At 41.1% G+C, this 23,938-nt stretch overlaps 1 protein-coding gene across 3 annotated transcripts; it reads left to right on the top strand.

Annotated features, from left to right (window-relative positions):
- The first annotated feature begins 158 nt into the window (after window positions 1-158).
- On the top strand, window positions 159-21,590 carry IL17F (interleukin 17F). 3 transcript variants are annotated; one of them, XM_015543540.2, is made up of 6 exons: window positions 159-184; window positions 3,220-3,330; window positions 6,238-6,354; window positions 13,190-13,257; window positions 19,664-19,872; window positions 20,993-21,590. In XM_015543540.2, exons 4-6 carry the CDS (start codon window positions 13,234-13,236, stop codon window positions 21,231-21,233), a joined length of 474 nt encoding a protein of 157 aa, XP_015399026.2. In that variant the 5' UTR covers window positions 159-184; window positions 3,220-3,330; window positions 6,238-6,354; window positions 13,190-13,233; the 3' UTR covers window positions 21,234-21,590. The 3 variants fall into 3 exon arrangements, with proteins under 3 accessions (XP_015399026.2, XP_042842486.1, XP_015399027.2); XM_042986552.1 differs by lacking the exon at window positions 159-184 and having other exon boundaries at window positions 2,031-3,330; window positions 13,194-13,257; XM_015543541.2 differs by lacking the exons at window positions 159-184; window positions 3,220-3,330; window positions 6,238-6,354; window positions 13,190-13,257 and adding an exon at window positions 14,928-14,958.
- The last annotated feature ends 2,348 nt before the right edge of the window (window positions 21,591-23,938 follow it).

Raw genomic sequence — 23,938 nt, 5'->3', positions numbered from 1 at the left:
TAGTTGAAATAATTTGTGGGGCTTAGAGAAATAAGTCCTAGCTTGAAAAATTTTATGCTGCATTATTCTTGAACTCTCCTGGATAATGAAATGTCAATATGGAAAGATAGCTGTCAAAAAAAGACAATTTGGTAGGAGTTGCTGGAATTGAGTCTCTCCTCTGCCATTTACCAAATAACTTAGGGTGAGTGTTGAGCTACTTGTTATTTTATCTGTAAAATGGGGATGCTTGCTGTTTCTTAGGGTGCTTGTGAGACATAACTGATCAAGTGGTAAGTGCCCACCAGCATGGAAATACTCCATGATACTTCATTATTACTGCAATTCCAACTTTCACTAAAACAAAATGATTCATTTTGATGTGTTTATTAAAAAAACCAGGGCACCTGAGTGGCTCGGTTGAGCATCTCTTTTTTTTTTTTTTTTAAACATTTTTTTTTAACGTGTATTTATTATTGAGAGAAAGACACAGAGCGTGAGCAGGCGAGGGGCAGAGAGAGGGGGGAGACATAGAATCTGAAGCAGGCTCCAGGTTCTGAGCTGTCAGCAAAGAGCCCGATGCGGGGCTCGAACTCACAAACTGCAAGATCATGACCTGAGCCAAAGTCTGTCACTTAACCAACTGAGCCACCCAGGCGCCCCAGAGCATCTGACTCTTGATTTCAGCACAGGTCATGATTCCAGGGTCATAGAATCAAGCCCCATGTTGGGCTCCATGCTGAGCATGAAGCCTACTTAAGATTCTCTCCTCCTGCCCCTCTCCTACTCGCACCCTCTCTCCCTGTCTCTCTAAAATACAAAAGCAAAACATGTGATCTTTTGATCAAAGCCATTTATAATTTCCCCCTTGTTAAGTTCCTGAATTCTGTTCTCTTTCCTGCCCTTCCACTCCTCGATGGTCCCTGCCCTCTGGTCAGTGCGGCTCTGACTCCAGTGCTTCTCACAGGGATGACCTTTACCTCTAGCTTGTAGCAAAGGGTTCTTTCGCCTTCTCCCAAGGACTGAGATCTGCCCAGTGTAGGCAGTGTGTTCCCTCAGTTCTCACAACAGCCCTATGAGGTATGGTCATTAGGAAAACTCGGAGGATGAAGGTAACGAGAAAGGCGCATAGAAGCCAAAGAATAGGTTATCCTCTTCTCATTTGTCCTGAGTTTTTGAACTATACTAGTGGTCCCAATGATTGCAGACTTTCTGAGGTCAGGTTTCCCCCAAAGGGTTTGGTCAGTAGAGTAAGGCAGGTATGAGTCACCTGTGTGCTGGCTGCCAAAGCTACTCAGTCCTGACTGAGCTGTGTGGGAGTTATCCACCTTCCCTGCATTCCTCGCTCCCCTTCCAGGAGCAGGTATCACCACTGAAGCTCTATAAAGTAGGGGCGTGGGGAGGTGGAGTGCTGTGCATGGTTGCACAGGAAACCTTTAGAGAGCCCAGAGTTGGCAGAGGAAATGAGCCCTGCACTGGGAAGCAAGAATGCTGCATTCGAGTTCCTTTTCCGACCATATGTGGCTGACAGTCAGCCAGGCAGGGCAAGCCACTTCCTTAGAGGGAAATGCTTGGTTTCTTTATCTAGGAAGGGAGATGGTTGAAACAGGTGATCTCTGAGGTCCCTTCGGATCATGTATATGAGTCTTAACACCCAGTGTCAGTTCTACCCACATGTTATTAGCCCTAGCATCACTTGGAGGTGGGTCAGAATGAATCTATCATCTTGTTAGATCCACTTTTCGAAGGTAGTGATTTTGGGGCTTCTCTATTTGTGGGTATTTTCTGGGATGTTTCCACTTATCTCAAGGGGTTTTATTTAATTCCTAGAAAAATTTTAGAATAAAAGTTTTTGTTTAGCTTTATTTTAATTTGCTGAAATATAAACCTAGTTTGTTTTTTTAAAAATAAGTATTTTGAGAGTGTGAGCAGGGGAAGAACAGAGGGAGAGGGAGAGAGAATCCCTAGCGAGCTCTGCACTGTTAGTGCAGGGCTCAGTCCCACCATCCTAGGATCATGACCTGAGCCGATCTCAAGAGTTGGATGCTCAACCCACTGAGCCACCCAAGCGCCCCTAAACCTAGTTAACTTTCTTTTTGAAATATGATACCTCAGTGATAAATGCTGAATTCTGCCTGGCCCATTATAACCAGCATGTAATCCTAGCTCATTGTCTTCAGTCTTTCCTCAAGGGAGAGAATGAAAATTTTAACTTCTTTTCCTAAATATTTTTACTATTAAACCCCGAGTATGTTTCCACAGCCTGTAGGAGGATATTAGCTTCTGCTGGGATTTACCATCCTGCTAATAGTTCTCCCAGCAGGTACTTTTGGTTGCAAACTAAGCCTTCCTACATTTAAGTATCAACATTTAACCTTGCCATAGATAGGTCAGCTCATGCAATCTTACAGATGTGTGCTGTTCTATTAATTTAAGTGGATAGAGTCCTGAATGAGAGCTATAATAAAGCTGGATAAAATCTCCAAAAATATAGCCTAAAGTTGGAATTGAACTGTGTGGATAGTTCTATTTTTTAAAAATGTTCCTGTGACTAATAAAACATAATGGTCTGTTTGGGAAAATAGAGAACCAAAATGGTATTACCACCTCACTATAGCTATTACAATTTATCTTTGATGAACATGAAAAACCAGTTTTGAAAGTGACACTTTGCAATATATCCAGTGGTACCAGCAAGTCGGGGATTAAGCATTTGACATTGAGATAGGGATTTAGGGACTAAGAATGTTTTGAAACTTTGAGTGTAAAGTCAGAGTTCTGAAAATCCTGCAGAAGTGCAAATACATGTCACATTTAACTCTAATGGATGGTAAAAAAAAAAAAAAAAATTAGGATTAACATAGGGATGCTGTATAACATAGGGAAGCTGATGAAGGGTTCCAAGTTCTTTAAGCAAACAAATTCCCAGAGATAACTCCATGCACTTAGTGATTGGGGCAGGTGAGAAGGGGTGGCCCTCCTAAAAGTGATCATTTTTATTAAGAGCTTACTATATGCACTAAGTGCCATGTAAATTACCTCATTAAACCTTCCCTACTGTCCTCTGGGATGGTTTTACTCTCCCTGTTTTACCAAAGAGGAAGTACAGTCTTAGAGAGGTCAGATGATTGCCCAGGTCCTCATAGTTAGTAGCCCGTAGATTTCCAGATTCAAATTCAGGGCTATCTTGTTTCTTAACGACTGTATTCTAACCATCATACTATGCTGCTGCTTTCAAAGGGCTGAGACTGCTCTAAGGAAGTGGTCACAGCTACATCTATGAGTGAACCTGGTGTGACAACAGCCTGGGTACCAGTGTGCAGAGATGAAATTGAAGACCTTCCATAATCGGTAATGCTGTCAGCAATTTGCCCTTGGAAGCCTGTTTGGCAGTGATTGGTATTTGCTATTTCATATCTTCTCACAAAGTTTATGCTATGGTGGGCCCTACAATTACCAGGAAATTCTACTCCTCTGGGAACTTTAAGTAAAAAAAAAAAAAAAAATTGTTTTTTTAACATTTATTTATTTTCAAGAGAGAGAGACAGAGTGTGAGGGGGGAGGTGCAGAGAGAGAGAGGGAGACACAGAATCTGAAGCAGGCTTCAGGCTCTGAATTGTCAGTGCAGAACCTGATGCGGGGCTTGAACCCACCAACAGTGAGATTGTGACCTGAGCTGAAGTCAGATGCTCAACCGACTGAGCCACCCAGGCAGCCCTAAACTTTAAAATTTTTTAAACTAAAACCACTGAGATATTTTTTTCTTATTATAAAAACAATCTTTTCATTAGAGAAATACTAGAAAATAACCATAAGAAGTAAATAGGAGCACTTGTAATCTAGTCACCCAGAGAAAATATACCTTGGGGTTTTTCTTTTTCCCAGATAAATGTATATATACCTATATAGTTGAGCTTTTGTTGTTTAATTTTTCATGATTATAAATAATACCTTGTTGCCAAATTTGTGTGTACCTACTTATTTATTTCCTTAGGATGATTTCCTAGAAGTGTCCTTGCTGGATCAAAAATATAAACATTAAAGTTTTAGATATGTTTCACCAAATTGCCAATTTATATCCCCACATGTGTGTGAGGGATGCCCTTTGTCCTACATCCTTGCTGACACTGGATATCATCATCACCCCCACCGGTACCTTTTTTAAATTGACAAATTTACTGTAGTTAGGACTTGAAATTAATTTTTAAGATTTCATACTGTGTACTTCCCACATAATACCGTTAGTAGTACTTGTAGTTCAGACTTATGGAGGTGGTTTAAAATTTCTATCACTATAAATAGCAAGTGCAGAGAAAGCAACTTCCCATCAGTATATAATCTTTGAGAACTAGGAATGAAAAATCGGTAGAGCAAGGCATCTTAAGAGCTGTCACTGAAACCATTTGACTTGGCTCTTGTTTCCATTTAACTTGTTCACACACAGATAAATGTGTGTAAGACAATGTGTAAAGGCTAAGAAGGATTCAGAATTAACAAACAAAACAAAAGAAAGACTGGTTTTATTTCTCCTCTTCTTCAGAGAACAGGCAGAGTCACTGTGACAGGCAGAGTCACAGAGTCAAGTGTCCTGACTCCAGTCCAGACATCACTTAGAAGATGTTCACTCTTCAAGTCTCATCCTCTGACAACTGTCTCCACCAGGCCCTGGGCATCTTTGTGTCAAATTTCCTCCAGCCTTGCATGTGCATTCCTTCTCTGGGCTTGGGGTCAGAAGCCGTGGTTTGAATTCCAAACTCTGTTATTTGATAGCTGTGTGGCTTTGGACAGTTGCCATGCACTCTTTAAGTCTCAATTTCTTGTGAAACGGAGAGACTGATCATCTTTTCCTTGTGCGATTGTTGTGAGAGTCCAATAAAATCAAGTACGTGAAAGTGCTTTGTGAGCTGTATGGCTTTACCTACAATGTAAGGCTATTAATATAACCGTTTCCTTCCTTGGCAGCTCTTTGTTAAAGAGAAAAATGGCCCTGGAGGAGTTGGAGAGACAGACCCCTTTATTTGAAGATGGATACTGGAGGGAGTTGGGAGGCCTCAGACCAGCCTGGGCTCCTCCATTGGAGGTGGTCTGTAGGAAAGCCATCCAACCTCCATCATCAGCTGAGGAGGTTGGATCAGATTACCTTTAAAGTAAAGAGCTCCTGAAATCTATGATGGAGGCTGACAGCAAAAGGTAAAGAGATGTCTCCCTGCCTTAATGGCTCCTATAAGTTAGGTGCTAACTTACACAGAGCACAGGGGTGTTCTGGACATGTACACTTGTAGGGTGTGAGGGGTGTCCTGGAGCAAGAAAGTGAGCAGTGGTGTTCCCTGGGCTATTTGCTCAACATGAAACCTAGGTAATGGACATAAATGTTCAATCTACAGGAAGCTTTCTAGCTTCAATAAGTGCTCCTGTCGGCATGGCCAAGAACCTTCTCAGAATCTGCGTTTTCCCTGACGTCCTCCCCATCCACCTTCCTTTTATCTCCTCCTGGGTCAAATGCAGCAGGAAAGCAGTGGTACAAGCCCTGCTAACTGGGGAGCACTTGTTCTCTGCTCCTATGTGCTCTGCTTTTCCTTCCCATGTACCTTCCCCTCTTCTCTTCCTCCACCCTTCTTTGTATCCCTTCAGTCCCTCACCTCCACAAAGATGGACTGTCCTTGCAGGAAACCCATTTCATCCTGTCCTTCTATAGTGTTTCTGCCAAAATGAGGAGAGCCCCGAGATTCATCATTCTGAGTCAGTCCCATGCAGGAGTGAAAGTAACATTTCTCAGAAGTGCGGTTGTCTCAGTGCTCTTTCTCTGGTCTTCCCCCCACCCCCAAGTTATTCTCTTCTTAATCTGGATCTTTGTAGGAAACATACTTAGAATTTTTAGCATTTGGAGTCATGTGATTGTTTCCCGCAGAAAGAGGAAAAAAACTCTAGAAAAGGGCAAAAGATACAGTAGTGTATCCACCCACGTGTGCACACTCATACACACCCCTACTCCCAAGACTGAGATTGCGTGGATGTTTAATTAAAATACCAAATTTTGGGGGTGCCTTGGTTGGGTCTCTGACTTTGGCTCAGGTCATGATCTAACGTCTCATAGGTTCGAGCCCTGCATTGGGCTCTGTGCTGATAGCTCAGAGCCTGGAGCCTGCTTCAGATTCTGTGTCTCCCTCTCTCTCTCTGCCCCTCCTCCACTCGTAATCTGTCTCTCTCTCAAAAATAAACATTAAAATATCAAAAAAAATTTTTTTTTGGTTTTCACAGGATCCCAAAGTTTGAAAAGATGTTGATGGAGGTCCAGTCCAAAGAGCCACCTAATATATGATTGCCCATTGGAATGTCACTACCTGATGTTCGCTAGCGTCTTGGTGTGACCTTCTGGTGAGAGTCCAGTTTCTCTCCATTTTACAAAACTTCCAAATACTTGAAGATAATATTATGTGTCTATAAGTTTTTCTCTGGTTCAAAATAACCCTCTTTAATTAATAATTTTTTGGGCAGCCCATCTGATGTGTTAGGAATTGAAATTAATGTAGGAGAGGAAAATCTCTCTCCTCTACGCTCCTAGATTCTGTACCTGGGCCTTGTATATTACACTGACAAAAGACAGATTAGCAGGAGAAAGAGTTTATTATGCATGCATATGGAGCCCTTTATAGAAGAGATAGGAAGGACCAAAAAAAATGGTTAGAGCTGGGGGCTTATGTACTATTTTAACAAAGAGTGATAAACTGTGGAAAAGTAACTACACAAAGTTTCGACTTCTAGTAGAAGTAAATTGTGGGAAGGTAAATTGATGGGGGAAGCTAATAAAAAATTAAAGCTATTTAGTGGGATTTGTTATACAGACTCAAGTTTGTACCTTCACCATTGATGAAAAAGAGATAACTCCCATGATTAAGAGTTATCCTTCTCTTCCTACTATGGGAGAGGGAGACACCTTTATAAATGAAAATATATGTTACCTTTACAAAGGGAAATTTATGCCCTGCTTTTAGACAGAAAGGGGGAGGGCAGAGAGCTTTTCCTGCATATTTTATGGTGGCATACTCTGATCCCCTTCATTAGCAAAAAACTAGGTGGAAGAAGAAATAAACTAGTGTCAACATTAAATCAAGTGAATAAATATTCATAGAGTACTAGCTGTGAATAGGATATTTTGCTAGGGGTGCGGGAGTGGTGGGAACATAAAGCAGAAATCACAGCTGTCTCCTTGAAAGAGTTTAAGATCCAGGGAACACTTTAAGATCAGGCATAAACACTTGAAAACTTAAAAAGCCAAAGCACATACACATAGCTGGTCAAGTGGACCGTAGAAAAGTTGTATCTAAGTAAATGCTAAATGAAATGCCATGAGAGTTAAGTTGAGCCATCAGAAGAGGGAAAGGCACAATGGGAGATGGAAGGTCAGAGGAGACTGATTTTGAGGACGAGGCTAGGAGTTTATGGAGAACCTCAATGAGCAGAAAGAACCGAAAGGGACATTCCAAGGAAAAGGAACTGGCCCAGAGAGAGGAGGGCTCAAATACAAAACATTTTGTGGAGCAGAAGCTGAAAAACAAAGTTTCCCTCACATGGCAAGTTTGAGAAGGTGACTTCTTTCATGAATTAGGCTGGGGCCACACATAAGATTTGGGCCAGTGTTTAAGGAATTGGCAGTGTAATCTAGAGGCAAGAAGGGAGTGCAACGTCATCTTTCTGGGGCCAGATTTGCCATCTCAACTTACCACCTCAAAACTTTGCTGGTTGTCAGTATGACAACAGTGGGGAAGTCCAGGAGCAAACGTTGTTGATCCCTGGTTCCTGTATGACCCTGGTAGAAACAAGCTGAGGAGAAATTTTAGTGAGAGGAAGCCAGGAAAATTCGACAGCATTCGATAGACACTCACTCGGGCTTTCCCCAGTCCCCGCACTTGGGTCTTCTGTTGACTAATTCCATCCACCTCAATGCAGGAAATCAGCTTGGCTGCTGAGTAAGTGAAAGTCTGCACGAAACCTGAGTTGCCTACAGCTAGCCTGTGGGTAGCTTGGTTAGGCCACCCCAAAGCACCTGCTACTGAATTGTGACATGGAACTATCTCGCTGTCCGATTCTCTATCCTGCCCTCACCAAGGAACATTCTAGGGTAGAATAGGTATGGTTCTTAGCTATGAGGGGGTGCAGCTTTGAGATTTAAGGCTCAGGTTTCCTTATTCCGATCACTCTTTCAGGGTACTTGACTCACCATTTCTGTTGTAGACAACGTAATGTGTCTAGCGAACTCTACTGTAATTTTACGGGAAGTCTCGCACTTTTTAAAAATGTTCCGTAAAGCTGTGTATCCCAGACTTTCATGTGATGTAAATCTTGCGAAAATTCAGAGTCTGATTCAATAGGTTTGGGGTGAGGGCCTAGATTCTACTTTATATATATATATATATATATATATATATATATATATATATATATATATTTAGGTACTTTTCTATGAGTGTACATTTACACGTACATACATATACATACATGGATATACATAGTGTGCATATATCTATACAAAGTAAGGTCATACCTTATATGAACTACGTCTTGATATTTTCAACAAATGTTACAACAGAAGTATTTTTAAAGTTATTAAATCTTCTCAGAAAGCAGTTTCTAATGGCTACAAAGATTCTATCATTACGCAGAATGACATTTACTTAACCGTTACTCTATTGTTGGAAATCTAGGGCATTTTCAATTTTCCCCTCTAAATATTCTTTTATGTGGATATTTGAGTGTGTTTCTGTTTCTTTAGAACAATTCCCGAGGGTGGAACTTTTTTTTAGGTTTTTGTTGCATGTTATTACATGACCTACACAAAATTGTACCAAACACTCCTGGCTGTCACACCTGAAAGTATCCCCTTTCCCTATTCTATTAATATTGCATGTTTAAAAATCCATGCCAATTTGAGAGGCTAAATATGGTTATCTTATTCTAATTTGCATTACTTTGATTACTCTTGAGGTTAAACTATTTTTTCATGTATTATCTATTTTAATTTTTTAGTGTACACTGATTTCTTTTTTCGTGTTTGAGATATAATTGATACATAACATATTTGTTTCAAGTGTACAAGGATTTGATATTTGTATCTATTGTGAAATGATTGCCACAAGTAAGCCTGGTTAATATCCATCAACCAAGATTCTACCTTTTTTTTTTTTAATTTTTTTTTTTAACGTTTATTTATTTTTGAGAGAGAGAGAGACAGAGCATGAACGGGGGAGGGTCACAGAGAGAGGGAGACACAGAATCTGAAACAGGCTCCAGGCTCTGAGCTGTCAGCACAGAGCCCGACGCGGGGCTCGAACCCACGGACCGTGAGATCATGACCTGAGCCGAAGTCGGACGCTTAACTGACCGAGCCACCCAGGCGCCCCAAGATTCTACCTTTTTAACAAGTTCCCGGGGGCTAGCGAGGTGGATGCTGCTGGTCCCAGGATCAGCTCAGCAGCCAAGCCCTCCTGGATGGTGGGGGAGTGGGGATGGTCCTTACTGTCTCACTGCAAGTTTTTGCTTGCTCCACTCTTGCTGCCTCTGTTCCCGAGACTGCTATATTGTCTCTTCACATCACTTTGCAGCTATGTAGACATTGTAGGACTATTTTATGTATAACGAATTTTAGGTGTAGAATTAATGGAAGAGAATTAAAACACATGTAGACATGGAAACAATTTGAAGATGAGGCTCATGACTCTATAAAGTTTCCCTGCTATGGCAGCCACCACACTTTCTTACTGGCATCCCTCCATTTCTCTTCCTTCTGGGGTAATTCAAATTCCTATTATTTGTATGTGTAGCGACCTCCCTCTTTGTTTCTGTTTTGGAAGAAGAGCATTTTCCTCTCTATATTCGCCCTGGATAGAGGTAGGCTCTATCACTGTTCTTCCCAAAAGGCCCACGGTCAGTTCTCTCCAAAACAGAAGTGCCATCTGGTCTGACATAAAATTCATGGCACTCCTGGGTGGAGGAAACTGTCATGGTGATTTTCTTGTTTTTTTGGACAGTACTTTTTCTTCTGACCCATGTTAGGTACCCAGCCCAGTGGTTCAGAGTGAACATTTAACAAATGGTGTTTTTGTTAGCAAGGAGATAAATCTCTGGTGCAAAAAGCCTCCACAGTCCAGAGAATAGACTCAGAATTGAGGGGTCGGTCCTCATTTGATTTGGAACTTTCTGCAGTGACCTCAACCTTGTTTTACCCAGGATTCTCACACAGCATCCCAGAGAAACTCCTTTCCTAAGTCTTTCCCTCCCCCCTTACTTTTCTTCTTTGTCAGCTTTTGTCTCCAATCCCCTTCCTTCATGTCTCTTCACTGTAACTCTTCACACAGATTCATTTTTTCATCAGATGATCAGGAATTGTACTCTTTTTTTAGACAGACACAGAGAAAGAGAGAGAGGGACTGGAGGGCTAGGGAGAGAAGAGAAAGTTACAGAGAGAAGGGAAAGGAGGGCTTCCATGTTTTTTATCCTTTGTTGACTTAAGGCCACATAATTCCCATGCCCACAAACATCAATACATGAAAACCCCAGCACTGTATTTTCATCTGACCAATGATCATTATAATAAACTCTTTATAGTGTTTAAACCAAAAGTAAAGTTGTTTTGTTCTTGAAAATCTTTCCATAGTGAAAATATGTTAAACTTAAAGGGGGGTTAGTTGCTATGGAATGTGATCTTATGGAGATTCTAGAAAGCACATAATGTACTTGAATTTGGCTTCCAACAAAATAGGTAAAACTGAATTAATAGGCACAAAGAATACTGGAGCTGAAGATAATAACCTTCTGCATTAAAAGAGGGAAAAAGAATTGTGGAATTTATGGAATCTGTAGCTTTACAGGAACAGATGCTATCATATCACCACATGGTTTTATTCAATAGAGGATAGAGAGGTAATGTTATGAAAGGGAATGGGACATGGACTTTCTAAATGATCTAGGGACTAAAAAAGGCAAAATAAACCATGTATTTGATTAGCTTGAATAGCCTGAGCAGAGGAAGAATTTTTATGCTTGAAGAGGAGAAGAGGTGCAAGAAACTTGAAGTTTGAGGTTGACAATAAAAGCCATAATACTTTGAGGCAATTCTGACCCGATGATCTTCACCTATGTTCAGAAAGGTCTGACTAACATAAATAAGTGCTTCAGGGAAATTAGAAAGAAGTGTTTCAGTATCATTTGGAGATAAGACTGGGTGAAAGTAAGCTGTATACTAATAGCTTATAGCCTCAGTTTATTTTTTGCATTTAATTCCTGGTTAATATTCTTTAGATCTAGTATATGATAACATTATATAACTGGCTATTTGATATGGAGTCAGAGGTCTGATAAAAAATGAAAATCCACAGAAAAGCCTGTTAAATTATTTAATGTTTTGATCCATCAGTTTAGATGGGGGTAAGACACTTTCATTTGCAAAGAGAGAATGGGCGATGCACAGTAGTTCTGGTGTGTAGAAACCTTGAAATCCTGCTTGGTTGACATTGTGGGGATCCCATAGCCAGGGCATGTGGGCTATTCTTTGATTAGACCCTGATTCTGTTTTTTGAGAGAGGATCACCTCCTCCCAAAGATGTAGTGTGGTCCTTGGCTCCACCTCCTGGGAGTTTTCTTCCCCCAGTAATCTGCCCACATCTGAAAGAGTGTTGGCAAACATACCTTCCTTGGGCCTTTGCGCTCCTAGATGGTTATGGGGCTGACAGTTGGCTTGTGATTAACTTTGAGAACTCTCTCAAAAACTTAGTAAACTTTCATCTAAGTTGGTTCTTTTCGTGCCATAATTCCTAGAACATCTCTATGTCTTTGCTTTTTCATTGCTGTAAGTTTCCCTGTCTTGATTTAATGGTAGATTATTAGAACTACACACGTACATTCTTTATTCCGAGTCCTTTTATCCAGTTAAAAGAACTTATTAGATGCTTCATTTAGATTCTTGCCTGTAGGAAGTTTATTTGATTGACAGGTTTTACCTGGCATTTCTCCCTCAAAGACTTTTTTCAATCTTTTGCTTTTGGGGGATAGAAATATTTTGGGTTTTTTTTTCCAAGGCTCTGAATTTCTGGACTCCATTTTCTTTCATTTTCTTCCTTAGGCTACCTTGCCAAATGCAGACAGTAGCATCTAACATACAACTTTCTGTTTTCTCATCTCTTCCTCTAGAGCTCTTATTGTACCTCTAGGTTACTGCAAGCAATAATTTTACCAAGTGTTTTGTCATTGCATACTGTGGGTCATCATTTCGCTAGCCTACGATTTCCTTGTCATTTCAGCCTCCTGCCTGACCATTAGAGATCATGCCACTATTTTAGCCTTTTGCTGCGGTAGCTCCTCACTTCTAGGCATCAATTTCCATACCCAGGTTATGACAGCTTATCCTGATCACATTCAGCTTTTTTGGGGATAAAATCTGTCCAAGGTTGGATTTGTAAAACTAAATGTGTACGTTTAGCTATCAGTATCCCCAACCATCTCGTTATTATCTTATTGGCTAGTATATGTGTATTTGCTTTCTTTCTATAACTAGATTTTAAAATCATTAAGGTAGAGACTATAATAGTACAGTCTATTTCCTGTAAGAGTAACCCCAACAGACATGTAGCATGGCTTCCAGCACATGGTAGGGCATAAAAAGTCTTGCTAACTTGGATGTTTGACCAGCTATAATATTTTACCACACATGAGGCTATGTGTACCCCATTCTTGGAACTACAACATCTTATGTTGTCTCTTTCTGTGGGTAGAGTGTCCTGGCTGTCAGTAAGTTGAATGACAGTTCCACTTGTATTACTAAAACTTCTAAAGGTAGTAACAGCTTGGGTCATGGGTGGTACAGGGGCAGTGAAGGCCTTCCACCATAGTCAGCTGTGTGTTCATCATATAATCATTATTGTGCCCCCAGTATTTGCACATAATTTACAGCGTGAGAAGTATGTAATAAATGTTAGATGAAATAATGATCTGGATCTGTTGATTGAGTTTGAACTTGGTGATAGCCGGTTACTAGTTTGACATCCTGATGAGTTACTTATTTTTACCTTGATGAGGGAAAACATTGTGACTGCTGGATGTAAGAGGTCAGTTTCCTACTTACATAAAGGGCCATTTAGTTCTCTGCAGTGCAGCAAGTCCTCTTGTATTGAACCAGGCACTCTTAATTCAAAGTGACTTACTTGTTCCTTCTTTCAAGAGAGCTGGTGAAGAAGTCTTCTATGTGTTGAGGTATCACTCTGAATGGAGAAGAGACCACCAAAGAAAGTAAGTAATTAAACCCACTCGATTTAATATGCTTTTAAGGGTCTATTTTATATATTGCTTTGGTAGCATGACTGATAATTAAATTTGAAAACGTGGCTCTTGATTTATGTGCTGGTTTTACTGAGTATATAGAAGGACATATCTGGCATGGCCTTGGAAATTCCCTACACAGTGGGCTTAGGGGCTTCAGGCTGGCTGGAAGGCGCTGGCTAGGAGACTTGTCTTGAATCTCTATATGCATAGAAAATGTACTGTTTTAATTTAGGTCTTATATTTGGAGGTGTATATTTAGAGAAGGAGGCTGGTATAGATTATTGGGGGGGGTACTAAAGTTACTGTAAGCCCATGAAGACCTCAGAAACATATACAGAAGTATGATAGACTAAATATGAGCACAGAGGTAATGAGGAAGGGAATGATGCCTGAGAGGATGATTCAAAGAAGTCTTCTTATAGGAGTTAAACTTCTGATTGTTCCAGAGGAGAGGTGCAGAGAAGAATCCACAGGTATGGGGAGAAGAAATATGGATGAAAGGCTCATGATCACAGAAGAATTTTGATTGGTCTTGGAGGGGCTTCCAATGAATCCAAGAGCTGCTTCCTTTTCATTTCCTTCATTTAAAGAAAATGGAGGAAAGTTGTTCAAACGTGTTGTGATAGAGGAAAATGACTTACCCTGCTGGAATGTGCCTTGCCTTTTTAAAAGAGCATGTGTAGTTTTACCTGGTCTTACTGGGGATTAAAAAAAAAAAAAGAAATTAAGATACTGTTACTTCAGAAATGTCTGTGTATCCCTAGGATACAATACCTGACATATAATATGTACTTAATAAATGTTTGCTGACTTGAACGGAACTGAGAAAAATTAACTTTCCGTAGGTCATTTAAAATTATGTTAGAGCATTTAAAGGCTCTACTTGCTAATTCATTTTTGTTAAAAAAAAATCTTAATCAGAGATGGCCAAGATAATGGACATTGTATATTATATGAAAATGATTATTTATTAAGTATCAATAGGATTTTAAGCATGGGGTTAAAATAGAATTTGTTCAGGGAGTCGAGGAAACTACCTGGGGCAATAATTTTGAATCTCTCACTGATGTCATTAATTTCTTTGGTTTTGCTTTCTCACTCAAAAATGGACTAAAGATAGTCCTCTCATTTAATACCAAGGATCCTCTAAGGATGACATACCTTCCACTTAAACCATGGTTCATATCGTATGAAGGAAAGTAGAACATATGGTACGTGACGAGAGTCGTTAGCCATTTGTGGAAGAACATAAAAGATCATGACAGCAATTTGTAATTTGGTTCATCTCTGTAGTAAATTAGTTAAGAATTTTGCTGTAATTTGAGGCCAATGGGGGTAGAAGTGGGGTGGAAGAAAAGCAAGATTTGGCCCTTTTTCCATCATCCTTTTTAGGGTCTCTCTCTGATTCTTCTTCAGGAAATGTAATAGAGGAAAAAAACCCTACATTCGTCAGTAATTCTGGGGTAACCACAACTTAGACAGTAAGCAGGTCAATCGAAATAAGGACAGTGATTGCTATAAAACCGACAGGTGCTCTCATTGACACAGCACAGGCGACATTTGACACGGGGTGACACCACACACACATACACACACAGGAAGAATTTACTACACAAAGCAGACAACCAGAGCAAAATGACAAAGACCATCCTGCGCAACATAGCCATGGTGAGTAAAAATAATTGCTGTTTAGTAGCGGTCAGCCCTAGGATTTCAGGATAGCAGATTTCTAAGGAATTAGGTTTGATTGGGGTTTTTATTGGTATTCTTTCTTAAAAGCAGAACCGACTTTAATTTTGACCCCTGTCTGGTGGAGGAAAAAGAAAAAAATAACTGGAAGTTATAATGGGGTATAAAACATAGCTCCTCATGTGGTGGCTTTTGCATAGGTGATTGATAGCTTGCTCACTCTTGGTGTCACAGACAGCTGAACACGATCTCTCCTGTGGCCACCATTATAGAGTTAGGTTGGTCTAAAACTCTTATTTCATGGTGAGGACTTCCAGCCTTTTAGGATCTGTACACATGTATTTTAGCCAAGGATAGTGAGGCTCCAGGAGGTTTAATGACTCCCCTAAGACTATAAGTAGACAAAGAGTGCCCAGGATGAAAGAAGTGGAACCACCCAGTGTTGAACTTTGGATAGCTCCCAGAGGAGGGAAATTGGCTGTGCCTAAGACAGCTGATTATTTTTGCATTGTCTCATTTCTCATGGAGGAGAGAGAGATGTTAGTATAATGGAAAGCACCTCTTTTGGGTCTAGAATCTTGCCTGACATCAGTCAGGTAAATGCTGGGAAGAATATAATTTAGAGGAGCTTGAAAAGAGGGCTTGGGAAATTATTCACCATATTATTGGCTTAAATAAACCCTCTTTTTTTTTTCTCCATTTACAAGCCACGTCATTTAAAAGAGCTTGGATTTCATAAAAGGTCATAGTATATGGTGATGATAATACCATATTTAGGTATTTTAGAGATGACCAGAAATGCAGCCAAGTGTAACAGTTAGAGAGCACATAGGCTTTGGAGTCAGTCCTAGATCCACTACTTACTAAATGTGGGATTTGGGATCAATTACTTAGCTGCTCTGTGCATAATTATTCCCCTTATCTGTAAAGGGGACTAATAATGGTATCTCCCTCATATGTTTTTTTTGGGGGGATTAATTAGTATCATAGAGAATGACTAAATATGTACTCTGAAATGGCTTAGTTTTTAGTTAAATTGGTCATTTTAATATAACAACCAATAAGGATAGAGAAAGCATTCAATGTGTAAAATATTAATATTATTATTTTTACCTCTGAGTCTCTTGTCAACCCCAGGAAGTAGATTGGGATTAGTTTCCCCATTATACAAATGAAAAAAAAAAAAGCTCAATTGAGTCCAGTGATTTAACATCACTGGGTACTGTACACATAAGAACTGGGACATGAATCTAGGTTTACCGGCTTCAAGTACAGTATGCTTTTCCTCAAATGGTTCAGAGGCAAGGTTTCTAAATTCAAAGACCTTGTGTCTAAAAAAAATCTATCGGGTAGCTTTGTACTCCAAAGCCATTTCTATTTCTGGTTTGAAGTAATCTGTTGGACCATCGGCAAGAAACATGATGATGCAAGGGGCATTAGAATAGGATTCGAAGCTGGAAGGTACAGGCAGGTAGAACATCCTCAGTAAGTAGTTGAGGCAAATTCTTGTGGGCTTAGGAACTGGCCAAGCTCTGGAGCACATTCCTACAGAGGTGAGCGTACATTACAGATCAGTTCAGGAGACAAATACTCAGAAGCTCCTGAGTGGCTCAGTCGGTTAAGTGTCCGACTTTGGCTCGGGTCATGATCTCACAGTTTGTGAGTTCAAGCCCCACATCGGGCTCTGTGCTGACAGCTCAGAGTCTGGAGCTTGCTTCGGATTCTTTGTCTCCCTCTCTCTCTGCCCCTCCCCTGTTCGTGCTCTGTCTCTCTATTTCTCCCCCCAAACAAGTAAAAATTAAAAAGAACTAAAATTAAAAAAGAAGACAAATACTCAGATAGTCTCAGGTGAGCCTGAGAGGCCATCAGTGTCTTGATACTGCCCACCTTCACTAGTGCATTCTCTTGCTTCTGTTCCTAGTGTACAGAACAGGAGTGATATCTGTGTATCTGCCTCATAGGTGGCCTGTAAGAATTCAAATCTATAAGATGCTCTGAACCTCTCAGAGAAGAATGTATGTGTGTGCTGTATGTGTCATTTTCTTAAGAATCAGCAAGAGCCATATCAGAGCCCCTGCTCTGTAGCGCATAACCACCAAAATCTACAGTTTCAGATCAAAAGCTTTGTGGAGCAAACTAGAGTGATATGCAGGCATTATCTGATTTCCTGATAAAGAGCTGTGTGACCTACAACGCTCATGCAATTCTGACACGGCTGTTCACATTGCTTAAAATGCTTGCCTCCTCTTGGGAGGCAAAGCTAAGACTAAAGCACCACGACTGGCTTTATATTGACAATAATAATGAACTTCAGTATCAATGGTACTGACCACTGACACCTAGGATTGAGTCCCCTGACTGATACCAACAAGCTGGTGAACTCAATGAAGCCGTTTGTTACTTTTCGGGCATGACTCTTACCGGTGTCATTGGGATAATTAATACTAGCTCTGCCTACTTCGTGAGGTGGTTGTGAGAATCCAGTATTCAAAGAGATGTGAAAGTGTGTTCTAAAATACTCCAAGAACATAAGCAAATATAATGATTTGTTAGAAGCATGGAAATTATTGCTGAATCACATACCCATAAGATACAGTTACTTTAAAGCTTTGATAATGAAAGCGAGAAGTGACTCAGTGAATATGATACTAAAGATAAAAGATGAAAACACACAGGAGGAATTTTCTTAAGAAACCCAAGGGACACCTGGGTGGCTCAGTCAGGTAAGCATCCGACCCTCGATTTCACGGTTGTGAGATCAAGCTCCACATTGGGTTCTTTGCTGGGCACGAAGCCTGCTTAAGATTCTCTCTGTCCCTCTCCCTCTGGCCCTCCCCGGCTTGGGAGTGCTTTCTGTCTCTCTCTCAAAAAAGAAAAAAAAGAAACCTTAAAGAAGTAATTGGTAGGCTTGGGAAGTTACCTAAGAACCCTCTGGTCTACAAGAGCATCCTTTAACTTTTTAAAGTTTATTTCATAGCTCTAGACAGAAGATCCATGAGGGAAAATTCCACATCTTTTCTGTTCATTGTGTGTCATTAGCACAATGTCTACTTAATATCCCCCTGTGTTGAATACTTACCACATGCTGGCAGTGCGAATGGCAGCTAGTCAGAGTCCTGAAACTGAGTTATGGACGCAGGACATCTGACTCCAGAGCATGTATCTTGAGTCACCACACTATACAGTTGAGAAAAAGTTGCTGAATGAATGAATGATTGTAGTAGATGAAAGTAGACAACTGCTGATTATCTGAAGGCAGATCAGCCTCATTTGGGCTTATCTGGGTCAATCTTGCTTTCAACTTCTTTTTAGTGTCACCTACCTTCATACGGCAAGTTGACACCATGACCTTTCTCTTTAGTCTTGTCATTTCTTGCCTCCAGCATCTGTAAAATATAAAAAGGAGGTCCTTTAAATGGACATGTCTAATAACCTCCCCTACCTTAACCCATGGAAAGTGTGAGCCTGAACAACATTGAGCCCAGAGAATGAAAGCAACCCAGATTCAGCTCCTTTTCTGCATCATGTTGAGAGTTGGTAATGGGCCTTGTCCATCCCCAGTAAGGGTTGGTGGTAATGGTGGGGTGAGCAGAGCATGGTTGTGACAAAAGGAAGCTAGAGAGATTTTTACCTCTTCTTTTAGGTAGGTCTTCACAGAGCACTTTCTTTGTGTATTCCTGTAATACCAGATAAACTGATATTTCAATGTAAGTAGGAAAAATATATGTTTCAGAGCTAAAGACAAATAGTTTCCATATTCTCTGTAGTTGTGCATCATTAGTGGCTCTGCTTCTTTCAATTAACATGGATAATTGGAACTTTGCTATAGTTGGTTTTGCACAGTGCTTTTCTTAGTGCTTTGAGTTTAAATACATTGTTAATTTAACTGTATTGTTTTTTTCATTTCATTCATCCAGAAAGTATTTGTGGAACACCTGTTCTAGGACATGTTCTCCTGCAGGAACTTATAATCCAATAGGTGTATATCTGACATGAACACAGACAGTACATTTCCAGACAGTAAAGAAATGACACTTGAATGCTAGATGGCAAGTGCTTTATGGCTGAAGGAAAATGAACGTATTTTTAATTTAATGACTTTAGAGAAGGTTCCTAGAGAAGGCTACCTCTGAGTGGGGCCTTGATGGAAGTGTAGGGTTTGGATAGATAGATGTGGGGGCAGTGTATTCTACGTGGAGAGATGGCTGGCTGGGAGGAAGGAGAATTCATGAAATACAAGGTTGGAACTAAAAACAAGGGCTATCATTTATTAATCCTTTATTTTTACTAGATAAATTTATAGGTACTTTATATAGAACACTAGATTTAATCTTGTGAATATTATTATGAAGGGAGTATTATAACCCAGTTGGAAAGAAGAGAAACCAGAGATTCAGTGATGAGGCCAGGTCAAGATTTAAACCCAGTCTCAGATCCTTATAAGCTTTCTGTCCCACTGTTGAGGAAGTCTCAGACTGTAGGAGTCTCAATCACCAGGCTAATGAGTATATACTCAGTTTGGCACCCTGATATCTTCATGTATGACTTCCCATTTTCAGGTGAGGACCTGAGGTTCAGAGAGAAGCCCTGGTCCCACAAAAGACTGGGGATGCTGAGTTCAGCTAGAGGATGAGAGCAACTGACACCAGAGTTCCAAACCAACTCAACTTTCTCTATTTTGCAGCTTAAGTCCCTGCTGCTGTTGATGCTGGAGCTCACCCTCCTGAGGGAGGTGACAGCCTGGAAAAACCCTAAAGCAGGGGATACAGCCCTGTGCCCTCCCCTGGAGGATAACAGCGTGAGGGTGGACATTCGCATCCTCAGGCAAAACCAGGGGGCTATTTCCATCTCAAATGATTTCCAGAACCGCTCCAGTTCCCCCTGGGATTACAAGTAAGTGCAAATGAGACTGATCTTCACGTTCTTTTGAAAACCATGTTTATTTATTCTAATCATAGGGAATTTAGAAAATATAGAAAAAAAATAAAAGCCCTAATATTTGCTCTTAAAAACAGAAATCCCACTTTGCCTGGGAGCTCACAGTTTGCTTTTCTGGCTAGGTCCTCCTGTGTGGTCAGAAGTCCTACTGTTTTGCTTGTAACTTCTCATTGACTCTCTGCCTTTGCCTGCTCCACACAGCCCTGGGTTGGTATTTACAAACTTTCTGTCTTGGAAGAGGGGGCTCTTTAAAGCAGCCCACGTAATAATCTTTGCATCTGAATAAGTGGGAGCCAGAAAAGTCCATTTGGAGTGCTCCATTCAGATTAGACATCAGCCTGCAAGGAAAGGTGAGGAGGGCAGAGTGAGAGGCCCGTTTGGGGATGGGATGTCCAGGGTACTGTCCTGTGATGCTATCTGACGTGCCAGATCTTGGAATAGCAAGGTCTCAACTACATGCTCCAAATACAAGTACGAAAACAGATTCCAGGGACAATTAGAAGGGCTTCTGGGGCTGCCTGAATTGCTTCCCACAGGAAAGGAGTGGCAAGTTGGCTGGCATGGCTTTGCTGCCTTTGTGTCCCCTGGCAGAGCGGGTATTCAGGAAGAAACTGAGAGTATGTGGTGCATTCGCAGACCTCTGGGGCTTTGGCTTTCCTCTCCAAGCAGCAGGCTTTGTAGACTGTATATTAGACTGACTAGTCAAGTTCCGTATCTAGGCAAAGGATGAAAATTAATTAAATAATAGCAACAGGGCAATGAAAAAGAAAAGATCTGACATTTATTGAATGCCAATATTTCAGTGTAGCGTTTTGTGTACATTTGTATCACTGAATATTCTCAACCATTCCATGAAAGAGACCTATGAGAATCTCCATTTTAGAGTGGAAGAAACAGGCTTCGGCAGTTAAACACCTGCCGGAGGGCAGTGTATGAATCCAGGCCAGCTGGCTACAGCCCTGGGTTGCTGGGAAATGGCTCCCTGCAGGTGAGCAGCCAGCGCTACGGGGCTCTCACTTTTGTCCATCTCCGTCTCCCTTGTCTCACCACCTGCTTTCGTCTGCTCCTCCTGCAGCATCACCCGGGACCCCAACCGGTTCCCCTCGGAGATCGTGGAGGCCCAGTGCAGGCACTCGGGCTGCATCAACGCCGAGGGGCAGGAAGACAGCTCCATGAATTCCGTTCCCATCCAGCAGGAATTCCTGGTCCTGCGGAGGGAGCCCCAGGGCTGCTCTCGCACCTTCCGGCTGGAGAAGGTGCGGGTGACTGTGGGCTGTACCTGTGTCACCCCCATCGTCCGCTACGTGCGTGCCTGAACCGCCGCTTGGCTGAAGAAGCTGGAAAATGCCATTCCTTACCCAGCGCTCTTCAGCCAGTCCTGTGCAGTCCCAATTTTCTCCACTTCATAGGCCTCTTGATAAGACCTGTGCGGAATTCTCAAAGCTCTGTAGTAGTTATAGTGTTAAGTTTCTGGGGTGCCTCCAAATCATAGCATAGTCCTGAGCGGTTCCACTGCCCCAGCCCCCTGAAAATGGCTGGAGGAGAATGAAGGCGCCCTTGGCCTGCTCTGTTTACGTGCAGCGATGACCACTTCCTAGCCACATCAACACTGTGATACGGTGCCACTCCCCGAGAATTCTGTTGGCAAATTGGGGCTCTGTGCCATGTGGATGAAAATGTAAAAAATACAACCACAATGTAAGAGTGTGTGGGAGGGACTGTGCAGGGTGGGGTGGGAAGGATGGGGATAAGGATCTAGAGCATATGTTTATTAAACATTTGCTAAACACAGAAGTTGGCCTGATACTTACATTTGTAAGGAAACTCTCTATATATTTATGATATATTGGTTATATAAAATTTTAGGAGAAAAATGAACATATCTAGTACTAATGTAATAAAGTATTCATGATTGAAAAATACTTTAGGTGTTTGTTTCCAGTCTTGACCTATACTCACAGAGCTTATAACCATAAAGATTTTGAAATTCTATATACTTGTCATTTGTTTTTCACATTTCCTGATCAGTTTTTTATCAGAGGCTACTGTTAGAGTTATTATTATTAGTGTGTATGTGGCAGTGTGTGTGTGTGTGTGTGTGTGTGTGTGTGAGAGAGAGAGAGAGAGAGAGAGAGATCTTGGAGACTTTTTTTCTCAGCTTTATTGAGGTATAATTGACAGATAATATTATGTAAGTTTATGGTATACAGCATAATGATTTGTCTCTCTGTCTCTCTATTTCTCTCTCTCTATAGTGAACTGGTTACCACAGTAAGGTAGAGAACACTTCCATCACCTCATATAGTTACCTCTGTGTGCTTATGTTTATGGAGAGCATTTAAGATCTCTCTGCAAATGGCAAGCATACAATAAATACAGTATTGATAACTATGGTTACCACACTATATATTAAACCTCCAGAACGTATTCATCTTATAAATAAATTCATACTCTTTGACCAACATCTTCTCATTTCTCTGCCCCCACCCCCCAGCTTCTGGCAACTACAGTTCTCTCTGTTTCTATGAGATGGAGAGTTATTTTATTATTAAGGGTACTTGGGCGTTATATGGAGAATTAAGGAAAATGGTGTAAACAGAACTGAGTTTCCCTGGTAACTCTTTACTGCTCCGTCTTCCTGGCTACATTATTGTACAAAGTGAACATTTACTGGCCACTGTGCTAGCCACTGGAAATGCAAAGACAAATGCGTATGGAAGGGCCACAGTGTTGAGACTGGCCGTCCACAGAGGCTCTGGTCATTGGAGCCATGCAATCCCTTTGCATCATCCTCATTTATATTTCTGGGACTTTTAGGGTCACTGGTTGTCCTTCATCAATATCTTATGCTTCTTGGGGGCGGGGCACGGCACAGGAGCCTCCAGATTCTGGTCTCCATGCCACTCTGGGGAAAAGTCAGAGGTTCTCTCATCCCTCCCTTGCCTCAACATGGCATAGCACATTTTCTCCTTAATGCTACCACTGGCTCAGAATACATCTGCATTGTTGCTACTTTTCCAGGTCCGAAGGAGAAAGTGGGGCCTAAGTTCTCACTCCCACCTGAAACTTGGCTTGAGGATAGGCTGGTGTCAGAAACCTGATACCTATCTTTAACTCTAGTTTGGATAACTTTCTTCTAGTCTAGGCGAGAGTAGAAATGGAGTAGCTGGGTAGGCTGGCTCTTCAGCTCTTGGCTGTATAATCTTTTGCTAATGGTATAAATATTGACATTTGTACTTAAAGTGTTCAAGCTCTTGAAATCTAGAAAAGATTTTCTGTCCTATCTAACAACTTCATAATTTTGCTATGAATCTCACAAGTCCATGTTGGTGTTCAAACTTGTGCAATGAATCCTTTCTCTGCTGATTATGGCACTAATTGCCCTATCCTGAGGGTAGTACTATAAAAAGTACATATAAAAGTACATATAAAAAAGGGTAGGAGAAGTATACAGAGGAAGGAATTTGCAGAGGAAAAAAAAATCACACCTCTGAGTGTATCAAGATATTATTACCTTGTTATATACATGTACACATGTAATTTCAAAACAATGTGCTAAATACAATAGTCAAGGTAAGAAATGATAAGCAGCCACAGAGGGTGATAGCTATCCAGGAAATTTCAGAAAGAAGATTTGCACTGAAATGAATCTGAGTTGGACTAGTGGAAAACGGGAGATGGGCATTCATAGCACAGGGAACAGTATAAGCAAACACAGAGGAACAAAGAAGCCTGGCACGTTAGGGGAACAGCAAGTAGTCCCATGTGCTCGGGATAGTGTGGACAGGGGAACATGGTGGGGAATACATATTTCTTGAAAGAATAATTGAATGAATGAATGAACATGGTGGTAGGCAAAAAACAGTAGGCAAATGGGGGCACCTGGGTGGCCCAGTTGGTTAAGTGTTTGACTTTGGCTCTGGTCATGATCTTGTGGTTTGTGGGTTTGAGCCCCACATGGGGTTCTGTGCTGACAGCTCAGAACGTGGAGCCTGCTTTGGATTCTCTCTCTCTCTCTCTC

This window comes from Panthera tigris, chromosome B2 (assembly GCF_018350195.1).
Source record: "Panthera tigris isolate Pti1 chromosome B2, P.tigris_Pti1_mat1.1, whole genome shotgun sequence".
Classification (NCBI taxonomy): domain Eukaryota; kingdom Metazoa; phylum Chordata; class Mammalia; order Carnivora; family Felidae; genus Panthera; species Panthera tigris.
Note: the sequence above shows the minus strand (reverse complement) of the source record. Positions and strands in the feature narration are given on the sequence as shown.